Source organism: Hydra vulgaris, chromosome 14 (assembly GCF_038396675.1).
Source record: "Hydra vulgaris chromosome 14, alternate assembly HydraT2T_AEP".
In the NCBI taxonomy this organism is placed as follows: Eukaryota; Metazoa; Cnidaria; class Hydrozoa; order Anthoathecata; family Hydridae; genus Hydra; species Hydra vulgaris.
This window is the reverse complement of record NC_088933.1, coordinates 11,591,008-11,609,083: the sequence shown is the minus strand read 5'-3', so window position 1 is coordinate 11,609,083 and position 18,076 is coordinate 11,591,008. Positions and strand designations below refer to the sequence as shown.

At 29.6% G+C, this 18,076-nt stretch overlaps 2 protein-coding genes across 2 annotated transcripts in view; one reads left to right on the top strand and one right to left on the bottom strand.

The window, feature by feature from the left end:
* Positions 1-18,076, top strand: part of LOC124819278 (uncharacterized) — an 87,582-nt gene that overhangs the window by 50,921 nt on the left and 18,585 nt on the right. The window lies entirely within an intron of this gene.
* Positions 12,665-16,216, bottom strand: LOC136090917 (putative uncharacterized protein DDB_G0281733). Its single transcript, XM_065817894.1, has 3 exons — positions 16,162-16,216; positions 15,361-15,382; positions 12,665-13,409 (listed from the first exon to the last, which is right to left on the bottom strand). Exons 1-3 carry the CDS (start codon positions 16,214-16,216, stop codon positions 12,665-12,667), a joined length of 822 nt encoding a protein of 273 aa, XP_065673966.1.

Genomic DNA, 18,076 nt, shown 5'->3' with positions numbered 1-18,076 from the left:
CTTGATGTAAAAACTCGCTGGAATTCAATTCCAACCATGTTGGACTCGATTATTAAGATTGAAATGGCAATTCAAGAGACTTTATTTGAGCTCAATGCGACACACATTTTGGATTCAATTGATTTTATTGCTCTTCGTAATCTTTATGATGCTATGGAACCGATAAAACTTGCAGTTCAACGTTTAAGTCAGGAAGATGCAACATTAGCAAGTGCTGAAATAATTTTGAAGTTTATGTTTTAAAAATTGTCAATGATCAACAGCAAAATCAGTGAAGAATTGTACAATAACTTGAAAATCCGTACTGATGAAAGATTGAACAAGGATGTTATGAATCTTTTAAAGAGTTTAAAAGATCCTTCAAACACTCCAACAAAAGCAACATTGATATTTGCCGGTCGTCTTGCTTCTCGATAGTTTGGATTTGATGAAGAAACTGAAATAGATGAGTCAATACAATCCGAATCTGAAAATGTTAGTCTATCACTAAACGACGAATTAAACTTGCTTCTTCGTAAAGAACATAAAACAACAACAACTGGATCAGATTTCAAATGGTTAAAATCGGAATTCACTCTTTATAAGAACACTGGACAACGTACAGAAAACCTTCAAAAATTATTCAATGCACTTTTAAGTACTAAACCAACATCAACTGACATTGAGCGTGTTTTTTCAGTTTGCACAAATTTTTGCACAAAAATTAGATCGCGTTTGTCCGACAAGTCACTTAAACCTCTTGTCTTTTTAAAATTTTATTATAAAAAATGAAGAAAAAATTGTAGTTTGTATTCGAATAGCTGAATAAATAGTTAAAGTTTTTCATCCTTTAATAAAATTCAAAAATTGCGTTTTTTAATAGCTTTATTTATTTAGTCTTCTTCAAGTAAAGCTTCTAAACTTATTTTTGTAAACGACATTGACAAATATAAGGACATTGACGTTTTTTGCTCCTTAACTTGTGCCATTATTTTAATTTCTTATAAAATTTTAAAAAACAGTAAAAACAGCTGTTAACAGCTGTTTTTTTTTTGAAATTGAAAAACAGTAACAGCTGTTTTTTCAAAACCACTCTTTTTGAAAAACCTTAGTAAGTCCCATTTTAATCGTTCAATTTTTTTGAAATGTTTTGATGCTTGTATGGTTCGTACTTGTATTTGCAATTGTTTTACAGTGGGTGCTATTAAAGTTCCATCACTTATATGGAACCATCGGGCCGTTATAATCTAAAGAGAAGGAAGAAATATTTTATATAAGGGCAATGGAGTGCTAGATATATTGTAATATTTAGACAGATGTCTACTATTGAGAGTTGATGTTTGAAAGAGGAGTATTTTTCAGTGATTAAGTTAGAGTTAAGTAAGTGTTGTATCAGTGTTCTATAATTTTTGTTAGTTATTGTGTTTTGTGTTTGTAGTGTTCTAAATGTTAAAGTTTTATATGTCATTTAATGTCTTCATTTGTATGAACCTGTGTGTTCCTAAATACTTTTGTTTTGAATACAATGCATTCTAGTGGAATTGCACTGAGCAACGAACGTCTAAGAGAAACATAACAAGTTAAAAGAGTGTAGCAAATTGAGAAAAAAGTACAAAAGGACAGATATCCAGTGGAAAACAAAGAGCTTCTAAGAAGAGAAATAATGAAAATTAATTATAGTTAAATGTAGTAAATATAAACAGAAATAATAATTCATAGCCGAGGAAAGTAAATGTCATTAATTGTTGTGCTAATGAAAAGTTGTAAGTGTAGAGCGTAAATGTGATGCATAAGAGTGTCATTCGTGGAGCATGGATACCATTTGTTTTGTGTTATTAACAAAGTAAACATACATTATAGATGCGTATCATGATTGTCTCACTGATGGTAATGGATTCTGTGATTTGATGTGTTTATGATCTGGTTCAAAATGGTAATATTGATTTGGTTAGATAGAGTTGTTTGTGTAATGTTTAATTTCTATTTAGTCAACATGTTTTAATGCGGTTCTTCGTTTTATATTTATATTAAGACTTTTGTGTATTTAAATACAAATATATGATGCAATTTTAAAATTAGTTTGATTTATTCGGTATTTAGTCAAAAAACTCGTTTCAAATTTAGTTTTTACTTAGTTCAATTTATATGGTCTATTTATAATACTATAATACTAGTTTTAATAAATAATAATAAATAAATAATAATATTATAAATAATAATATTATAAACAATAATACTATAAATAATAATATTATAAATAATAATTTTATAAATAATAATATTATAACTTTTACTTTTATCTACTTTATAAATTTTGATAGATTGTATTAACTAAGTTGTTTTAGGTAAAAAATTAGAAAAATTGGAGCTTTTTTTAGTTTAAAGATAATTATATGAGTTATCTGTACCAAAACAATATGAAAAATGTCGAATTTGCTTCTTTATCAACTATTATGACAAAAATCTGGGAAAAAAGGTTGAGCGTTAGTTATTCAATCCATTTTTTCATACATTTATTATCTGAATTATCAAAATATATGCTAAATTGAGCAAAAAACTTCGAGGAGAACAGAAAGACTGTTTGCTTCTTGTGTAATGGTAAGGCTAGTGGCTTTTCAACCATCTTCATGGCACTTTAATGATCCAAAAATCCCAACTGGCATTTGTGAGCGTTGCCGTACCAACCTTAGGAGGCTTGCGTAGGGGATGCTTTAAACTCAACTACAGCTGTTTTACTTCTCCAATATCGAAGTCCGTCCTTTTACAAGAGATTCAGTTTGTTTGATTTGCTCAAACAGATTCAGTTGTGATTGTTTGACTTGCTTTTGTTCGAGTTGGCAAAGCAAAAGACAATTCTGCAAATCCAGTCTTGGAAACCCAGAAACCTAAAGCAAACCAGAACTCAGTTTAAAGAAGATGTTCTCAATGTTTTTCAATAGTTGGCAAGGATCTCACACACAGATGCTCTAAAGATATAAGTTGACGATCATCACGAGCCGTCGTCTTCCTCATTCGTTGTGAATGAGGAAGACGATGGCTGAATTTGAATATCATCTTCAAATTTAAGTCTTTGTTTAATTCTGCTGACAGAAGCTGGTAAAATGCCTAGTTTTGTTGCAATACCCTTACTTTTGATTGAAGACGCAGGAGATAAGCTCTATTTTCACGTTTTTTACCAGGGCTGAGATCGGAAACTTTTCCCATTGTATTAATTAACTTACAATTATTACAATAAAACTAATCTAATTACAATAATCTAAAGAAACAATAAAACTATATCATACATTTACACAAATAAAGATTGCATACCACTAACATCATACCGTTCACTCATCAAACACATTTCGTACAATACTTTTATTTACAAAATTCATGAAATTATATATAATATTCAAACCGTCACTAAGTAAACAAAACATCACGTTGACAAACAAAATGGCGTGTTGCATAGATATTTATTTGAATATATATATATGTGTGTGTATATATATATATATGTATATATATTCGAAGTAAACTGGAAACAACTCAGTAATTGCAAAGATGCTAATATAGCTTATAATTTTTTTTACAATGAGTTCATTAATCCTTACAATAAAGTGTTTCCGATGAAGGAAATAAAAATGTAGCTTAAAAGCCTGCAAAGTCGATGGATTACAAATGGGCTTATTAAATCTTCAAAGAAAAAACAAAGACTATATGAAAAATTCTTAAAAAATAAAACTTATCAAAACAAAAAAAACAAAAAAAACTTTACAAAAACATGTTTGAAAACCAGAAAATAAAAGCTAAAAAAAATTATTTCTCAAAATCACTCAAAATAATGTTGGTAATAACAAAAAAACTTGGGATATAATAAAGGAAGTGTTAGGAAAAAATAAACAAGATCATGGTAATACTTTACCAAAATATACACTGAAGATGAAAGAACAGTAATTAATGAGCGAAAAGTTATTGCAGAAAGTTTTAATAATTTTTTTATAAATGTCGGTAAAAACCTAGCAAACAAAATAACTCCTGGAAATAAAAGTTTTAAATTATATATGAAAAAAAAGGACTGTGTGATGGATGAGCTTGAAGTATCTCCTGATGAACCTCAGTTTGCTTTTAATATTATAAAACCAAACAAAAGCTCAGGTCTTGAGGACATAAGCCCTAGGGTTGTTAAAAAAGTTTTCGATATTATTGAAAACCCCTTATTAATTATTTTTAATCTTTCATTTAATAATGGAAATTTTTCTGAACTTTTAAAACTAGCAAGAGTAGTTCCAATATTTAAAGACGGTGATATTTCTAAATTATCTAAGTATAGAACTATCTCAATACTATCTCAATAGAAAACATTTCTCGCGGAGTTCTACAGGGATCTATTCTAGGGCCTTTATTGTTTATTATCGATATTGATATTATTGATTTATTATTATATCGATAAACGATGCTTACTTTCTTCTAGTGTATTAAACTTTAATCTTTTTGTTGACGACACTCAGGTTTTTTTTAACCACTCAAACATAGAGTCAGTCTTTATCACTATGAATCTTGAGCTTGACAACCTCAATGAATGGTTGAAAGCCATCTCTAAACAAAACTAAAAACAAATATATTCTTTGTTCTAAATCCTCCTAATCTGAAACTTTGCCACAAAAAAAAACAAGCAAGCCGCTCTATATTAAATGCTGATAAGTACACCAGTATTTACCAGTGCGAATCCACTGCCTAAAAAGCTTGGAGTGCTTAATGTTTATCAATTAAATATTTACAGTATTCTTTTACTCATGTTTAGATTAAAATCTTCTCTTTTTTTTGATTCTTAACTTTTCTTTCGTTTGCTAAAAGGCAAAACGTATTTTTTTGCTTATTTTTTTAATTTGAATTTATTTCCTTTTTTTTTTATATATATATATTTTTATGTGTGTAAAAATATTTTTTTTTAGGTATAAAAAAATGTAAAATTTTTATTTAAAAGTACTTATATTATTTTACTGATATTGTGAAATTTTATGATAGATTTATGTTAGTGTAAACAATACAACGGGGCTAAATGATTAGACTTTTGTCTTTAGCATGCTCCGGTCATATCTTACCTCAAAATATTTTGTAAACAGCTTATTACGAAAATGACGAAATAAATTTAAATATATATATATATATATATATATATATATATATATATATATATATATATATATATATATATATATATGTATATATATATATGTATATATATATATATATATATATATATATATATATATATATATATATATATATATATATATATATATATATATATATATATATATATATATATAATAAATAATAAATAGCAATAAAGAAAAAAAAATATATATATATATATATATGCATCATTTATACATTATAAAACAGTTTATATATAAACAATTATATATACAACCCACGATGGAACAATCATCAAACTCAATGAAACAGCGCAAGAATGAGAATTAGAGGGTACTTAATCCAATGTTTTAAAATAAAAATAATTTAATCAAAGTAAGCTGGTGTCATCCAAACTCAAAAACCGTTTGTTCAACTCTAAAAGATTCATCTTCAAATATCAAAGAACAACCACACAAAGATAGTGCTTTACAAATGCATCTTACCAAATAACTTAAAAACATCAAAAACAGTTAACGAATTCAAAAAAAGTATGGTGTCTTATCGCACAACAAATAATTAACTAATTGCTGCTATAATAGGATTCCTCTGCAAAGATTAGTAATATCTATGCTGTAGAAATAGGTAAACAAATAAACACATTAAATATATATATATATATATATATACATATATATATATATATATATATATATATATATATATATATATATATATATATATATATATATATATATATATATGCATATATATATATATATATATATATATATATATATATATATATATATATATATATATATATATATATATATATATATATATATATATATATATATATATATATATATATATATATATACAGTATGGTGCAAAACTGAACCAGTATGTAAAATTTGTGCTGGCCATTCTAGCACTTGAAATTCCTGCGAAGCTAATCAATTCTTAACCATTTTAGCAGTGTGCTTTGGGTCATTGTCCTGTTGAAAGATGACCTCATTTATTGGGTAAGGCATATTTTCAACAGTTTCCACTAATTCGTGCTGTAAAATGTCAAGATACATTTCCTTATTCATGTTTCCATTCATAAATCTATTCATAATTCCAACTATTCTTCGAATTGGTCCCAATCCATATGCCGTCATACACCCCCATAGTTTAATATTGCCTCCCCCATGTTTTACTGTCTGAATAAAATCTTTTTGGGTTAATGGTTCACCTTCTCTTTTCCAGCTCCATTGGCGGCCATCAGTGGTATACCGATTAATTTTAGTTTCATCTGACCAAATAACTTTCTTCCAATCATCTTCGGTAAAGTTTTCATATTTTTTTACAAAGTTTAATCTTGATTTGATATTTTTTTTACTAAGTAATGGTTTTTTTTTCTTTTCAATTGCTCGAAATTTACTTTTTTTGAGATCTCGCTGCACTGTCCACCTGCTCACATTTTTTCCTATATTACGTTTCAAAAGTTTAGCTGCATGAGATGTCGATTTTGCTTCTCCAGTAGTCAAATATCTTATTACTCTAATACTGTCTACCGCACCCAATTTCTTTGGTCGACCGCCAACATTTTTTTTTAGAATATGTCCACATTTTTTTCTAATTCGTTGCACAGTAATTTGACTAACTTTTTATTTAGAAGCAATTTTACGAGTTGTATTTCCTTCTTCGATCATCTTTTTTATTAAATCACTCTTTGTCTTTGAAGTTTCCATTATATTAAAAAAAACTATCAAAAGCAATAAATTTAAACAATAAAATTTATGAAAATAGAAAATTATTTTAGATATAAATATAGTCAATTGATTTGCACAAAAAATTATTAAATTAATTTGAGAAAAATAATAATGATATTGTCTTCATCAAGTATGGTGCAAAACTGAGTCAAAAGATGTTTGTCACTAGATAAAAAGACTTGTGCATTGGGGTAAAAGGAGGAGGCGTTAAAAGTCGTAAAAATTAGCACTTTACTACTGTAATAATCCCGACAGCGCTATTATATCGAAAACAAAATAAACCATAGTTTTGTATTTTTTTAAAAACTCTGGTTCAGTTTTGCACCATACTGTATATATATATAGATAGATTAGTAAATACACTTATCTAGTTTTTAGTTGTCTTCCAACTAAAAATTAGACAGATAACTAAAGACAACTAAACATTAGATAAGTGTTTTTACTAATTTATTATTGCTCTATTCTTTAAGAACATTAAGCACTCTATTTCTAGAATATACTAACATAATTTATACATATATATACATATATATATATGTATAAATATATATATATATATATATATATATATATATATATATATATATATATATATATATATATATATATATTTATATACACACACACACACATATATATATACATATATATATATATATATATATATATATATATATATATATATATATATTATATTTATATATATACATATACATATATATATATATATATATATATATATATATATATATATATATATATATATATATATATATATATATATATATATATATATATATTTATACCACAATAACTTAACATTCACCCTCATTCATTCAGATTGTTTTCTAGTTCCTTTTCAGAGGTTAAAAGTTGATGTTTGTATTATTGGTCTTGTTCCAATGAGAGCCAGCTGTTTAGTAGACACGGTAGTCTCATGACCACAAAAAAATCTTACATAGGCAGAATGAGGATTTACTTCTATGAGCTGAACCTCATTTACTGAATCTTCATATTTACTTTGTATCACATTTCTTTTAAGTACAGATTCTGGGTTGACAAGTCATGACAGTATTGAGGACCCAGATGATGATCTTTGTTGAAAATTGAAAAGACGTTCTTGTGGACTTCAATAAGTAGAAGTATATAATAGAGATCTTGTAGTATGAAGTGCATCAGATAGAACTCTTTTCAATAATTATATAGGCAAGTTTCAAGATGTCAGGTTGAGTAAAATTGACTTCAAAATAAACCTATTGTACCTTTCAGCTTGCCTGTTTCCGGTTGGGTTGTAAGGAGTTGTTCTGCTAGTTAAGATCCTTTTTAATAAGAACCAATGCTTTAATTTAGAAGATATCAATGAGAATCCGCGATCAGAATGAACGTAGCTTGGCATGCCAAAAATGGAAAAAGATCAACTTAACAGTTAATTATTGTCTGAGTTAACACATCTTTTACAGGATAAGCAAAGGGAAAACGTGAGTATTTGTCTACAATTGCTAGCATATATATTGTTCAGGGGTTGAAGAAGGTAATGAACCTTTGATGTCTATAGATATACGTTCGAATGGCTGAGTTGCTTTAATTAGGTGTATGTCATTTGGGCGATAGAACTTGGGTTATTTTTCTTTACATGTTCTACAATCTCTGCAAATTTTCTATACATCTTCTACCAAATAAGGAAGGTTTCTTGATCGAATAAAATTATGGATGCGAGTAACACTAGGATGGCAAAGTGCAGCATGCAAATTATATAATGATTCTGAACTTATTGCTGCACATCTAACATGAGAAAAAGTATCTGGACCACAATTACATTGGCCAGGACAATAATGGATATCATTAGAATATGGAGACAAGACTATTCTCCAACGCATTATTTTATCATTCTTCATTTTACTGGATTTATAATCATACATAAATGTCGCATACCGTTGGTAAGTAATGAGAATGAAACGACGACTCAAAAGAAAACGGCGCTAATGATTTATGAGTTCGACTATCGTTTGAGCTTCTTTCTCTACTGATAAATAGCATTGTTCTATCCCTTGAAGGGTTCGTGAATGGAAGGCAACAGGCCTTTTATCCTGGTAAAGTGTGGCAGATATGGCAAAATCAGAAGCGTCAGTCTCTACAGTAAAAGGTATATTCTCATCAATAGTTTGCATGGAAGATTGAACAAGCTCATTTTTTAATGTTTCAAATGCTGATATTTGCTGCTGATTGAGTGGGAATTGAGTAGCAGAGTTAAAAGGTTTAATTTTATCTGAAAACTTTCTTATCCATTTTGTATTGTACAAGAACATTCCAATAATTCGCTGTAAAGACTTTTCATTTTCAGGTAGACCCCTACTTAATGAGACAAGCAAGTCTCTGAGGGTCCAGTTTTTAAGAGCCATAAGATATACGGTGACCTAAAAAATCTAAAATCTCAGTTCAAAATACGCATTTTTCTTCATTAAATGCAATTCCAGCATCAATTGCAGCTAATTTGAACTTTGGCAGCAGTCAGTAAGTTCCTTAGGCACGCTAAGGTGAATTACTTGGCTCTATTATTCCTGCTTGGACCAGGCGGTGAATTTTAGATATAGTAAATTCTTTATCTCTTTGAGAATAATTTCTAGATCTAGTGGCAATCGATCGATAATCTCTTGTGAGATTATCGATCGATTGGCACTAGATCCAGAAATGAGAGCAAACAAATCAGGTGGTTCAGTTTTCCTTGCTGTTAAAGCTTCCAATGTTATGGGTGGTTTTTTCCCACCATGGTAATACTCTTATGCAACTCTTGAAAATTTGTGCCATGAATAGTATCTATACATAAGTTATCTAGCATATGCAACTTGACTTTATATAAATTTTATTTTAAGAAGTTATTGAAACATAATCCATCTGATTTTGCTGATAAAGAAGCTGATGCCATTCCAATTACACTCTGTTCATAAATAACGTCTAAATTGAGTAAAGTCACTAGTTTATTGTTAATGAAACTTTTTTTTGTACTCCCACTATCAATTAAAGCTTCTGCTTTATACTTATCATTAATAATGATGTTATGACTGACTCTGGATAGAGAGTTTGCTGAAGTTAATATGGTGGCACAGAAGTAATCATCATCAATTTTAGGAATAGCAGCAGAAGTATTAGTTGATCTGCAAAAATGACCAATATTTATACTTTCATGATAGATAGCTTTACGAGCAGGAAATTTAGTACGTGGATGTCATATGTTTTTACAAAACCAGCACAGTTGTTTTGATTTTACTGTTACAGATAAGTGATTATTAGTCGTGGATTGTTTTTGTAAAGATGATTTGATTTCATGAATAGAGGCAGATACAGGTATGATCGACTGTGAGTATAATTTTGAGTTTTGTTGGGCCACATCTAAAGATCTAGCTTGGTCTAAGGCTGATGAAAGGTCTTATGTCTTGCTCTCTAGTAAACGCTGGCGTATAATATTGGAGAGTTTGCCATTTATAAATGCATCGCAAATTATTTCAGATTTATATTGCTCAGCACATACAGCAGTGAATTTATAGTCCTTAGATAAATTTTTAAGCTTGTTTAGGAATTGATCTATCGATACACTTGATTTTTGCTTCTGTGTTGACAAAATTTGTGCGGTAAATATTTCATTCTTTGGTTTTATGTAAATAGACTCAATAATACTTGTTGCTTGTTCAAACTCATCACACTCTGATATGAATTCATAGACATTAGGTTCAATATGGTTTATAAGAGATATAATCATCAACTGTACTTATAAAATTGTAAAATGTTCTTAACCAATGGTTGTATGTTTTTCGCATCATCTATACCAAGTTTATCAGGTATCATAAATAGCTCCATCTTTCTTTTATTTTATGATAATATCTTAGCTCTTTTGACTGTAAAGATTAACCAAATAAATTATAATGGATCAAAAGAGCTATAATTATACTAGTCGATAACAAAATAACGAAATACATAAAGTATACATTAGGGATGCGACTTTTTTATTACTCCAGTTTCCAATATAAAAAACAGATAAACTTTGGTTTGAAAATAACTGTCATTGGTTTTGAATCCTTAAAAAGTTTGAATCCCAAAATTTACCCGACTGATTTGTTTCGAATACCCTACTAGCCGACTAAATTGGTAAAAAAACTGACTATAACTAGAAAATCACCTTCTTTAAGGGAGGAGGAGGGGGGTAAATCAACCACCTTCCTCCCCTCCCCACCCTTTCCCCCTCACACACACACACCCGTAAAATTGTCTCTGGATAAAGGTAGCGAGTGTTCGTATATCTACTGATTTCTGAATAGACGCAGTAGAGTGTATATATAACGACTAATAAGGGATAGCCACAGTGAAGTGAATACATATCAACTAAGGGTTTTGGTTTGGAGAGGTACCATTCAAGTCCACTATCGCAATATTCGGCAAAATACTAATACCATAAAATCGTATATAATTTATATACACATTTTACTTAATTTATACACATATTGGTTATACACAAATGGTTTACATGAAGAATTTACACTTGTTTTGTATATAATTTTTATATAATTTTTTTATATAATTTTTATATATTTTTATTATAATTTGTATATAATTTATATACACATTTTACTTAATTTATACACATATTGGTTATACACAAATGGTTTACATGAAGAATTTACACTTGTTTTGTTTATTTCATTGTTATGTTAAAATAGTTTAGTTCTGTTTTAAATTTAATATATTATATTATCATACTTGAAAATAGTTAAAATGAAGCGGATGAACAATATGTGTTATCAGATAAACAAAGTGGATGGCGGCTAAACAACCTCCTCAGCTACAATCGCAACAAAGCAACAACCAAATCCATTTTACACATTTTACTTAATTTATACACATATTGTGTATATATTATATTACAACACCGAAAAAAATTTGTTTTGAAAAAAAGGCTTCATATTGAACCAGTGATTTTGCAAATGTAAAGCGACAATTTTTTTCAAGTTAATCCAACTCGGAAAAAAAAAGTTCTGTTCAACTTGATTCAGATTCTGATGCCTCTGATAAAAACAGTTTTTCATACAGAGATTGATCAAAAATCTCTTATGCAATATGTTTATCTGGAATGAAAAAAAAATTTGTTACAAAAACTAGGTCGTCTCAAAGAGGACAAATTAGACAATTTATTTGACTTTGAAATAGTAGTTTCCTGTTTCAACTATGTAAACCAATGTTTTGTGAATCATACTAGACTATTAATAAATAATATGTTCATTTATTTTAGGTTGTGTAAGCTTTTAAGATGTCTATTTTAGTGGTTTATATATAAAACTGTTTTTATATGGAATTGACAGTTTATAACAGTTAAAGTATTTTATAAATGGCACATTTAAGTCACTCATAAATTAAACTAGCTTCATAAATTAAACTCATAAATTAAACTTAAAATATATATATATATATATATATATATATATATATATATATATATATATATATATATATATATATATATATATATATATATATATATATATAGTCTGCACATTGTCTATTTTTAAAAGCACTTTTTTTTCCGTCCAAAATGGGGAGAGGGGGAGAAAATTTAATAAAACAACGGGACAATGGCAACCTTATCTTGATATTATAATCTTTTTGATTTTGCTTGTTTTAATTAGCCTTGGCATTTAGTAAAAACCACGTAACTACAGGTATTAGGTTCTTTTTAATAACAGCAAGCACCAGAAAAAGAAATACTTAAAAAAAAGAAGAAAAGAAATCTTAAACTTAAAAAGCATTATTTTACATATTTATTATTTTACATATTTAAAAATATATCTGTCTTGTCTGTCTTGCCTGTTTTGGCTGTCTTGTCTGTCTTGTCTGTCTTGTCTGTCTTGTCTGTCTTGTCTGTCTTGTCTGTCTTGTCTGTCTTGTCTGTCTTGTCTGTCTTGTCTGTCTTGTCTGTCTTGTCTGTCTTGTCTGTCTTGTCTGTCTTGTCTGTCTTGTCTGTCTTGTCTGTCTTGTCTGTCTTGTCTGTCTTGTCTGTCTTGTCTGTCTTGTCTGTCTTGTCTGTCTTGTCTGTCTTGTCTGTCTTGTCTGTCTTGTCTGTCTTGTTTGTCTTGTTTGTCTTGTCTGTCTTGTTTGTCTTGTTTGTCTTGTCTGTCTTGTCTGTCTTGTCTGTCTTGTCTGTCTTGTCTGACTTGTCTGTCTTGTCTGTCTTGTTTGTCTTGTTTGTCTTGTCTGTCTTGTCTGTCTTGTCTGTCTTGTCTGTCTTGTCTGTCTTGTCTGTCTTGTCTGTCTTGTCTGTCTTGTCTGTCTTGTCTGTCTTGTCTGTCTTGTCTGTCTTGTCTGTCTTGTCTGTCTTGTCTGTCTTGTCTGTCTTGTCTGTCTTGTCTGTCTTGTCTGTCTTGTCTGTCTTGTCTGTCTTGTCTGTCTTGTCTGTCTTGTCTGTCTTGTCTGTCTTGTCTGTCTTGTTTGTCTTGTTTGTCTTGTCTGTCTTGTTTGTCTTGTTTGTCTTGTCTGTCTTGTCTGTCTTGTCTGTCTTGTCTGTCTTGTCTGACTTGTCTGTCTTGTCTGTCTTGTTTGTCTTGTTTGTCTTGTCTGTCTTGTCTGTCTTGTCTGTCTTGTCTGTCTTGTCTGTCTTGTCTGTCTTGTCTGTCTTGTCTGTCTTGTCTGTCTTGTCTGTCTTGTCTGTCTTGTCTGTCTTGTCTGTCTTGTCTGTCTTGTCTGTCTTGTCTGTCTTGTCTGTCTTGTCTGTCTTGTCTGTCTTGTCTGTCTTGTCTGTCTTGTCTGTCTTGTCTGTCTTGTCTGTCTTGTCTGTCTTGTCTGTTTTGTCTGTCTTGTCTGTCTTGTCTGACTTGTCTGTTTTGTCTGTCTTGTCTGTCTAGGGCACTAGGAAATGACCCCGCTAAACAATAATTCTAGCAGGGGTTATTATTAGCCATGGCTAGGATATTGTGCTTTTAGGTTTTTTATTTTTGAACGACTGCTTGTGGTTCGCTGATCTAATTTTTCACACACCCTCTGTTGAACTTATATATGCTTTGTCACGATGCAATGCATGTATATAAATAAGTGCATATATAATATGACCATAATAAAATAATCGTAAGTGAAAAAATCCGTTAAAATTAAACAAAAAAAATTATTTAATATAAATAATGATATATAATGATTAAAGTGATCATGAGGTCTACAGGGTAAGTTGCATCAAATTGCTTGGATAAGTTCAATTATAAAATAACTGCGGGCTAAATTGATATACACTCTTTAATCTCTTTTTTAGTTACTTCAAAAATAATGGATGTTTTTTTATTGAAGAAAATAGTTCTAGAAAATTCTAATAATTTTTTAGTTTCTTTCGATAATTGTTTGTTTATTAATGAAAGATTGTTGAAATTGTTACTATAAAAGTTTAGTTATCACTTGTTTTTATGAAATTTTGTTGAAATTTTTTTTTTTTAAACATTTTAGTTTTTAGTTTTTTAAATAAAATTCTGTTATTTTGGAGTGGTGTATGGCTACAGCATTCGCTTTATACGTGAGAAGTTCCGCGTTCAACCCCCATCAAAAGAGCTACTGCCCCGTGCTGGCGTGGAATGATGTGCTATGGAGTGAGATTTTAGATCCGAGCACATAGTCAGCAACAAGTCCAAAGGGTAAATCCAAATCTGAGGAATAGTGGTGGTAAGCTTAGTTTTAGTTGTGCAGTCATGTTTTCGCAGTCTTTTTTTTACAATTGCCCAGAGATTCTCAATTGGATTAAGGTTATGTTTCCTCTAGCTCATTATGAGCTAGAGGAAACATAATATTTAATGCAACAAGGTGCCACAAACGATTAAGCTAATTGCTGATTTTAAAGTTCATTTCATAGTTATAGTTAGTTTCATCTCGTCATATTGCATACATTGTAAAATGTTATCTTTAAGATCTAATAAATATATATAATTACAGTCTGACTGGGGCAAGTAGAGGACAAAATGTCTTATTTTCAATTTAACTTGTTTTTTAAACGATTACTATCACATTTGCTTTTTGATTGAATGGTTGTTTAAATGATAATGTTTAAATTATTTGTTTTTTGTTTGTTTTTTGATTGTCAACATTTTTTTAAATTCTGAGTTTTTTTTTAATTATCTAGAATTTGCATACACTATAATTCCCGAATGTGAGTGCGAAAATGAAATAACTTTTTTCAATTAAACAAAAGTTCTTAAAAAACTAAAAAAAAAAAAAGAAGTATGTTCTACTATGATGTCTTCTGGCACATATCCACGCCGAGCCAATTATGATTAGATTTTAGACCAACGTATTGTTATTGTCCTACGTTTTATCAATCAAAAAATCTAAGCTCGATCAGCTTGGCTTCATAGTTATCAGGTAATTTTTTTAAAGTATTAGTATTAACAAAACTGTATTATAATTTAACGTTGTACTATCTTATTCATTTGGTTATCTCTCATGTCAGTTTATTCTCTTTGTCCCTTTTTTGTGTTATTTGTCTTACTTTTTTAAAAAATTTTTTTCTTCTTTTTAATTTGCCTAATTTTATTTTGGTTGCTATAAGAGGCGATTCTACAAATAAAATAAGGGAGGGGGGGCGGATCAATGAGCCCTTAAAAAGTACCGACTGGCTTCTTGAAAAAAAAAAAAAAAGTTTTCAAAACCTACCGGCTGCATTGTCCTCAAAATCACCCGACAAAAATTAGCCCGACTGAATTGTGTCAAATACCCGACAAGCTGACTAAATTCGTAAAAAAAGCCAACTATAACTTGAAAATCACCGTCTTTGTGGGGGAGGGGGGCAACACTCTACTTCCCCCCCCCCTCACACACACCTCTTTCCCCCACCCCTCAAACACCCCCCCCCCCCGCCTCATCCGGTAAATTGGCTCTGGTTGCTATCAATCAAACATATTTCGAAATAAGTTATAACATTTCAAGGAAATTTACAGTAGTATCAGTACTTATATTAATTAAAAACTGAAGGATCACAAATTTATATATATATATATATATATATATATATATATATATATATAAGAACACAAGCTGTACTGAATATATATATAAGAACAAGCTGTACAAATTCTATAAGAACACAAGCTGTAACTGAAGAAGACCTAAATTTCTATCTAGACCAGTAAACAGACAGGTAAGAATATCAATTATAACGTAGCCTTTTTGTAAATTTCTCTATATTTATCAAATTGTTAGTAGCGCAGCTACTAGGGCATTCAGTCTGTTTGTCTTTCAGCTATCCGTTTGTCCGTAAATCAGAGTAAGTTATTGCATTCTAATGTTATGCCTTTTGATTTTAGGAAGTGATTTATTTCTAAGCCAGATAAAGAGCTAGCTACCATTATTGAGAAACGCCTAGAAAGGTATTAAAGACACGAACAAATGAGAACGAAGTACCTAGAGAAGAAAGAAAGATGTAAATCAGCTCCCTCACCACTTGATGAAAGTGGCGAAAACTTTACGCCGACTAAGAAAAGGTAAAACAAGTGTCATAATAACTGTTAAAAAAATTTCTTCTTAAAAATGAAATCCTAACTTATTTATGTAAACATTTTTGACTCAATTTTTACAGATCCAGATTTTGCTTTAGAAGAAGACTCATTCGAAGTTAGTGATGATGAATTTGAATATGGTGCTGCTCATGATAAAACCCCAAAAGTCTTACCTAAAAGCTCAATGCAAGTAATTAAAAAGATCACAAGAGAAGAACTTTTCAAGATAATAATCATCTAGTCAAGTATGCTATTTAAATGTCTCATTACCAAAGCTAAACGGTTTTAAAATTCATCAACCAGAAGCCAATCACAATGCTCGTTTCATAGCTGACAGTCTTTACAATTTAGCTATTGTTATAACATCAGTTATAACAGATTTTCTGCCTAAAGATCAGTTACCTCACCTGGAAAAGTCAGCTTTTATATGTGCAGTTTTTTATGCTCCATGGTATTTACGTTCATACAAAGCAGAACATACTGTTAAGAATGATTACCTATCATTCAAGTCAGCTTATGTTATACAAAAGAGTTTGATGTCAAAATTGGCAACGCTTTTCTGAAATTTTTTCAGCAGCACTCTTGGTATCTTGCCCCAAAGGTTGCTGTGTTAATACTGGCAGATCCAGATTTTGAAGAGAAGCATGCAGTTCTAGACAAGCTGTTGAACTTTGAGGTACCAGATATCAACACTATGCCCAATGGTAAACCTGATGCTGTCCAATTTTTACCTACCTCTGAGGTAACAGAGTTAATTACTGAGGAAAGTTGGGCTCTGTTCATTATTCTAGACATACAGGACGAAATTCCTACCGGGAAAACAGATTTAGCTGCTGGAAAGTTGGAGGAAAATGATTCCTATGTATCATTTTGTAAGTTTGTTAAATCTCTAAATGTTACAAATGACCCAGCAGAGCGGAATATCAATTTAATGGATAGATATATCAGTAGCGCATTAAAGGAGGACAAAAGGCAAGATACACTGCTAGTCAGAGAGCACAGGGCGTTAATATTATTACAAGCTGACCAAACTGCACTGGTCAAATTGTAAAAAGTCTATTATAGTAACAATATTTGATTTTAAACTAAAAATACCTTTTCTAACTTTTTTTCTTCTTCATTTTCAAAAAGAAATTTTTTTTCAGAAAAAAAAAAAAAAAAAAAAAAAAATATATATATATATATATATATATATATATATATATATATATATATATATATACAGAGGCACTATTACCCCCTCCCCTCCCCTCCCCACCCCTCACCCCGAAGAAGGTGATTTTTAAGTTATAGTCGGTTTTTTTACGAGTTTAGTCAGCTAGTCAGGTATTTGACAAAATTCTGTCGGTTAAGTTTTTTTTTTGAGGACCTTTTTTTTTTGGAAGCCAGTCGGTACTTTTCGAGGATTCACCCCCTTCCCCCCATTTTATTCATAGAATCGCCTCTGTGTGTATATATATATATATATATATATATATATATATATATATATATATATATATATACATATACATATATATATATATACATATATATATACATATATATATATATATATATATATATATATATATATATATATATATATATATATATATATATATATATATATATATATATATATATGTATATATATATATATATATATATATATATATATATATATTAGTTAAAGCACTTATCTATTTTTTTCTTTCTTCTACACAGTGT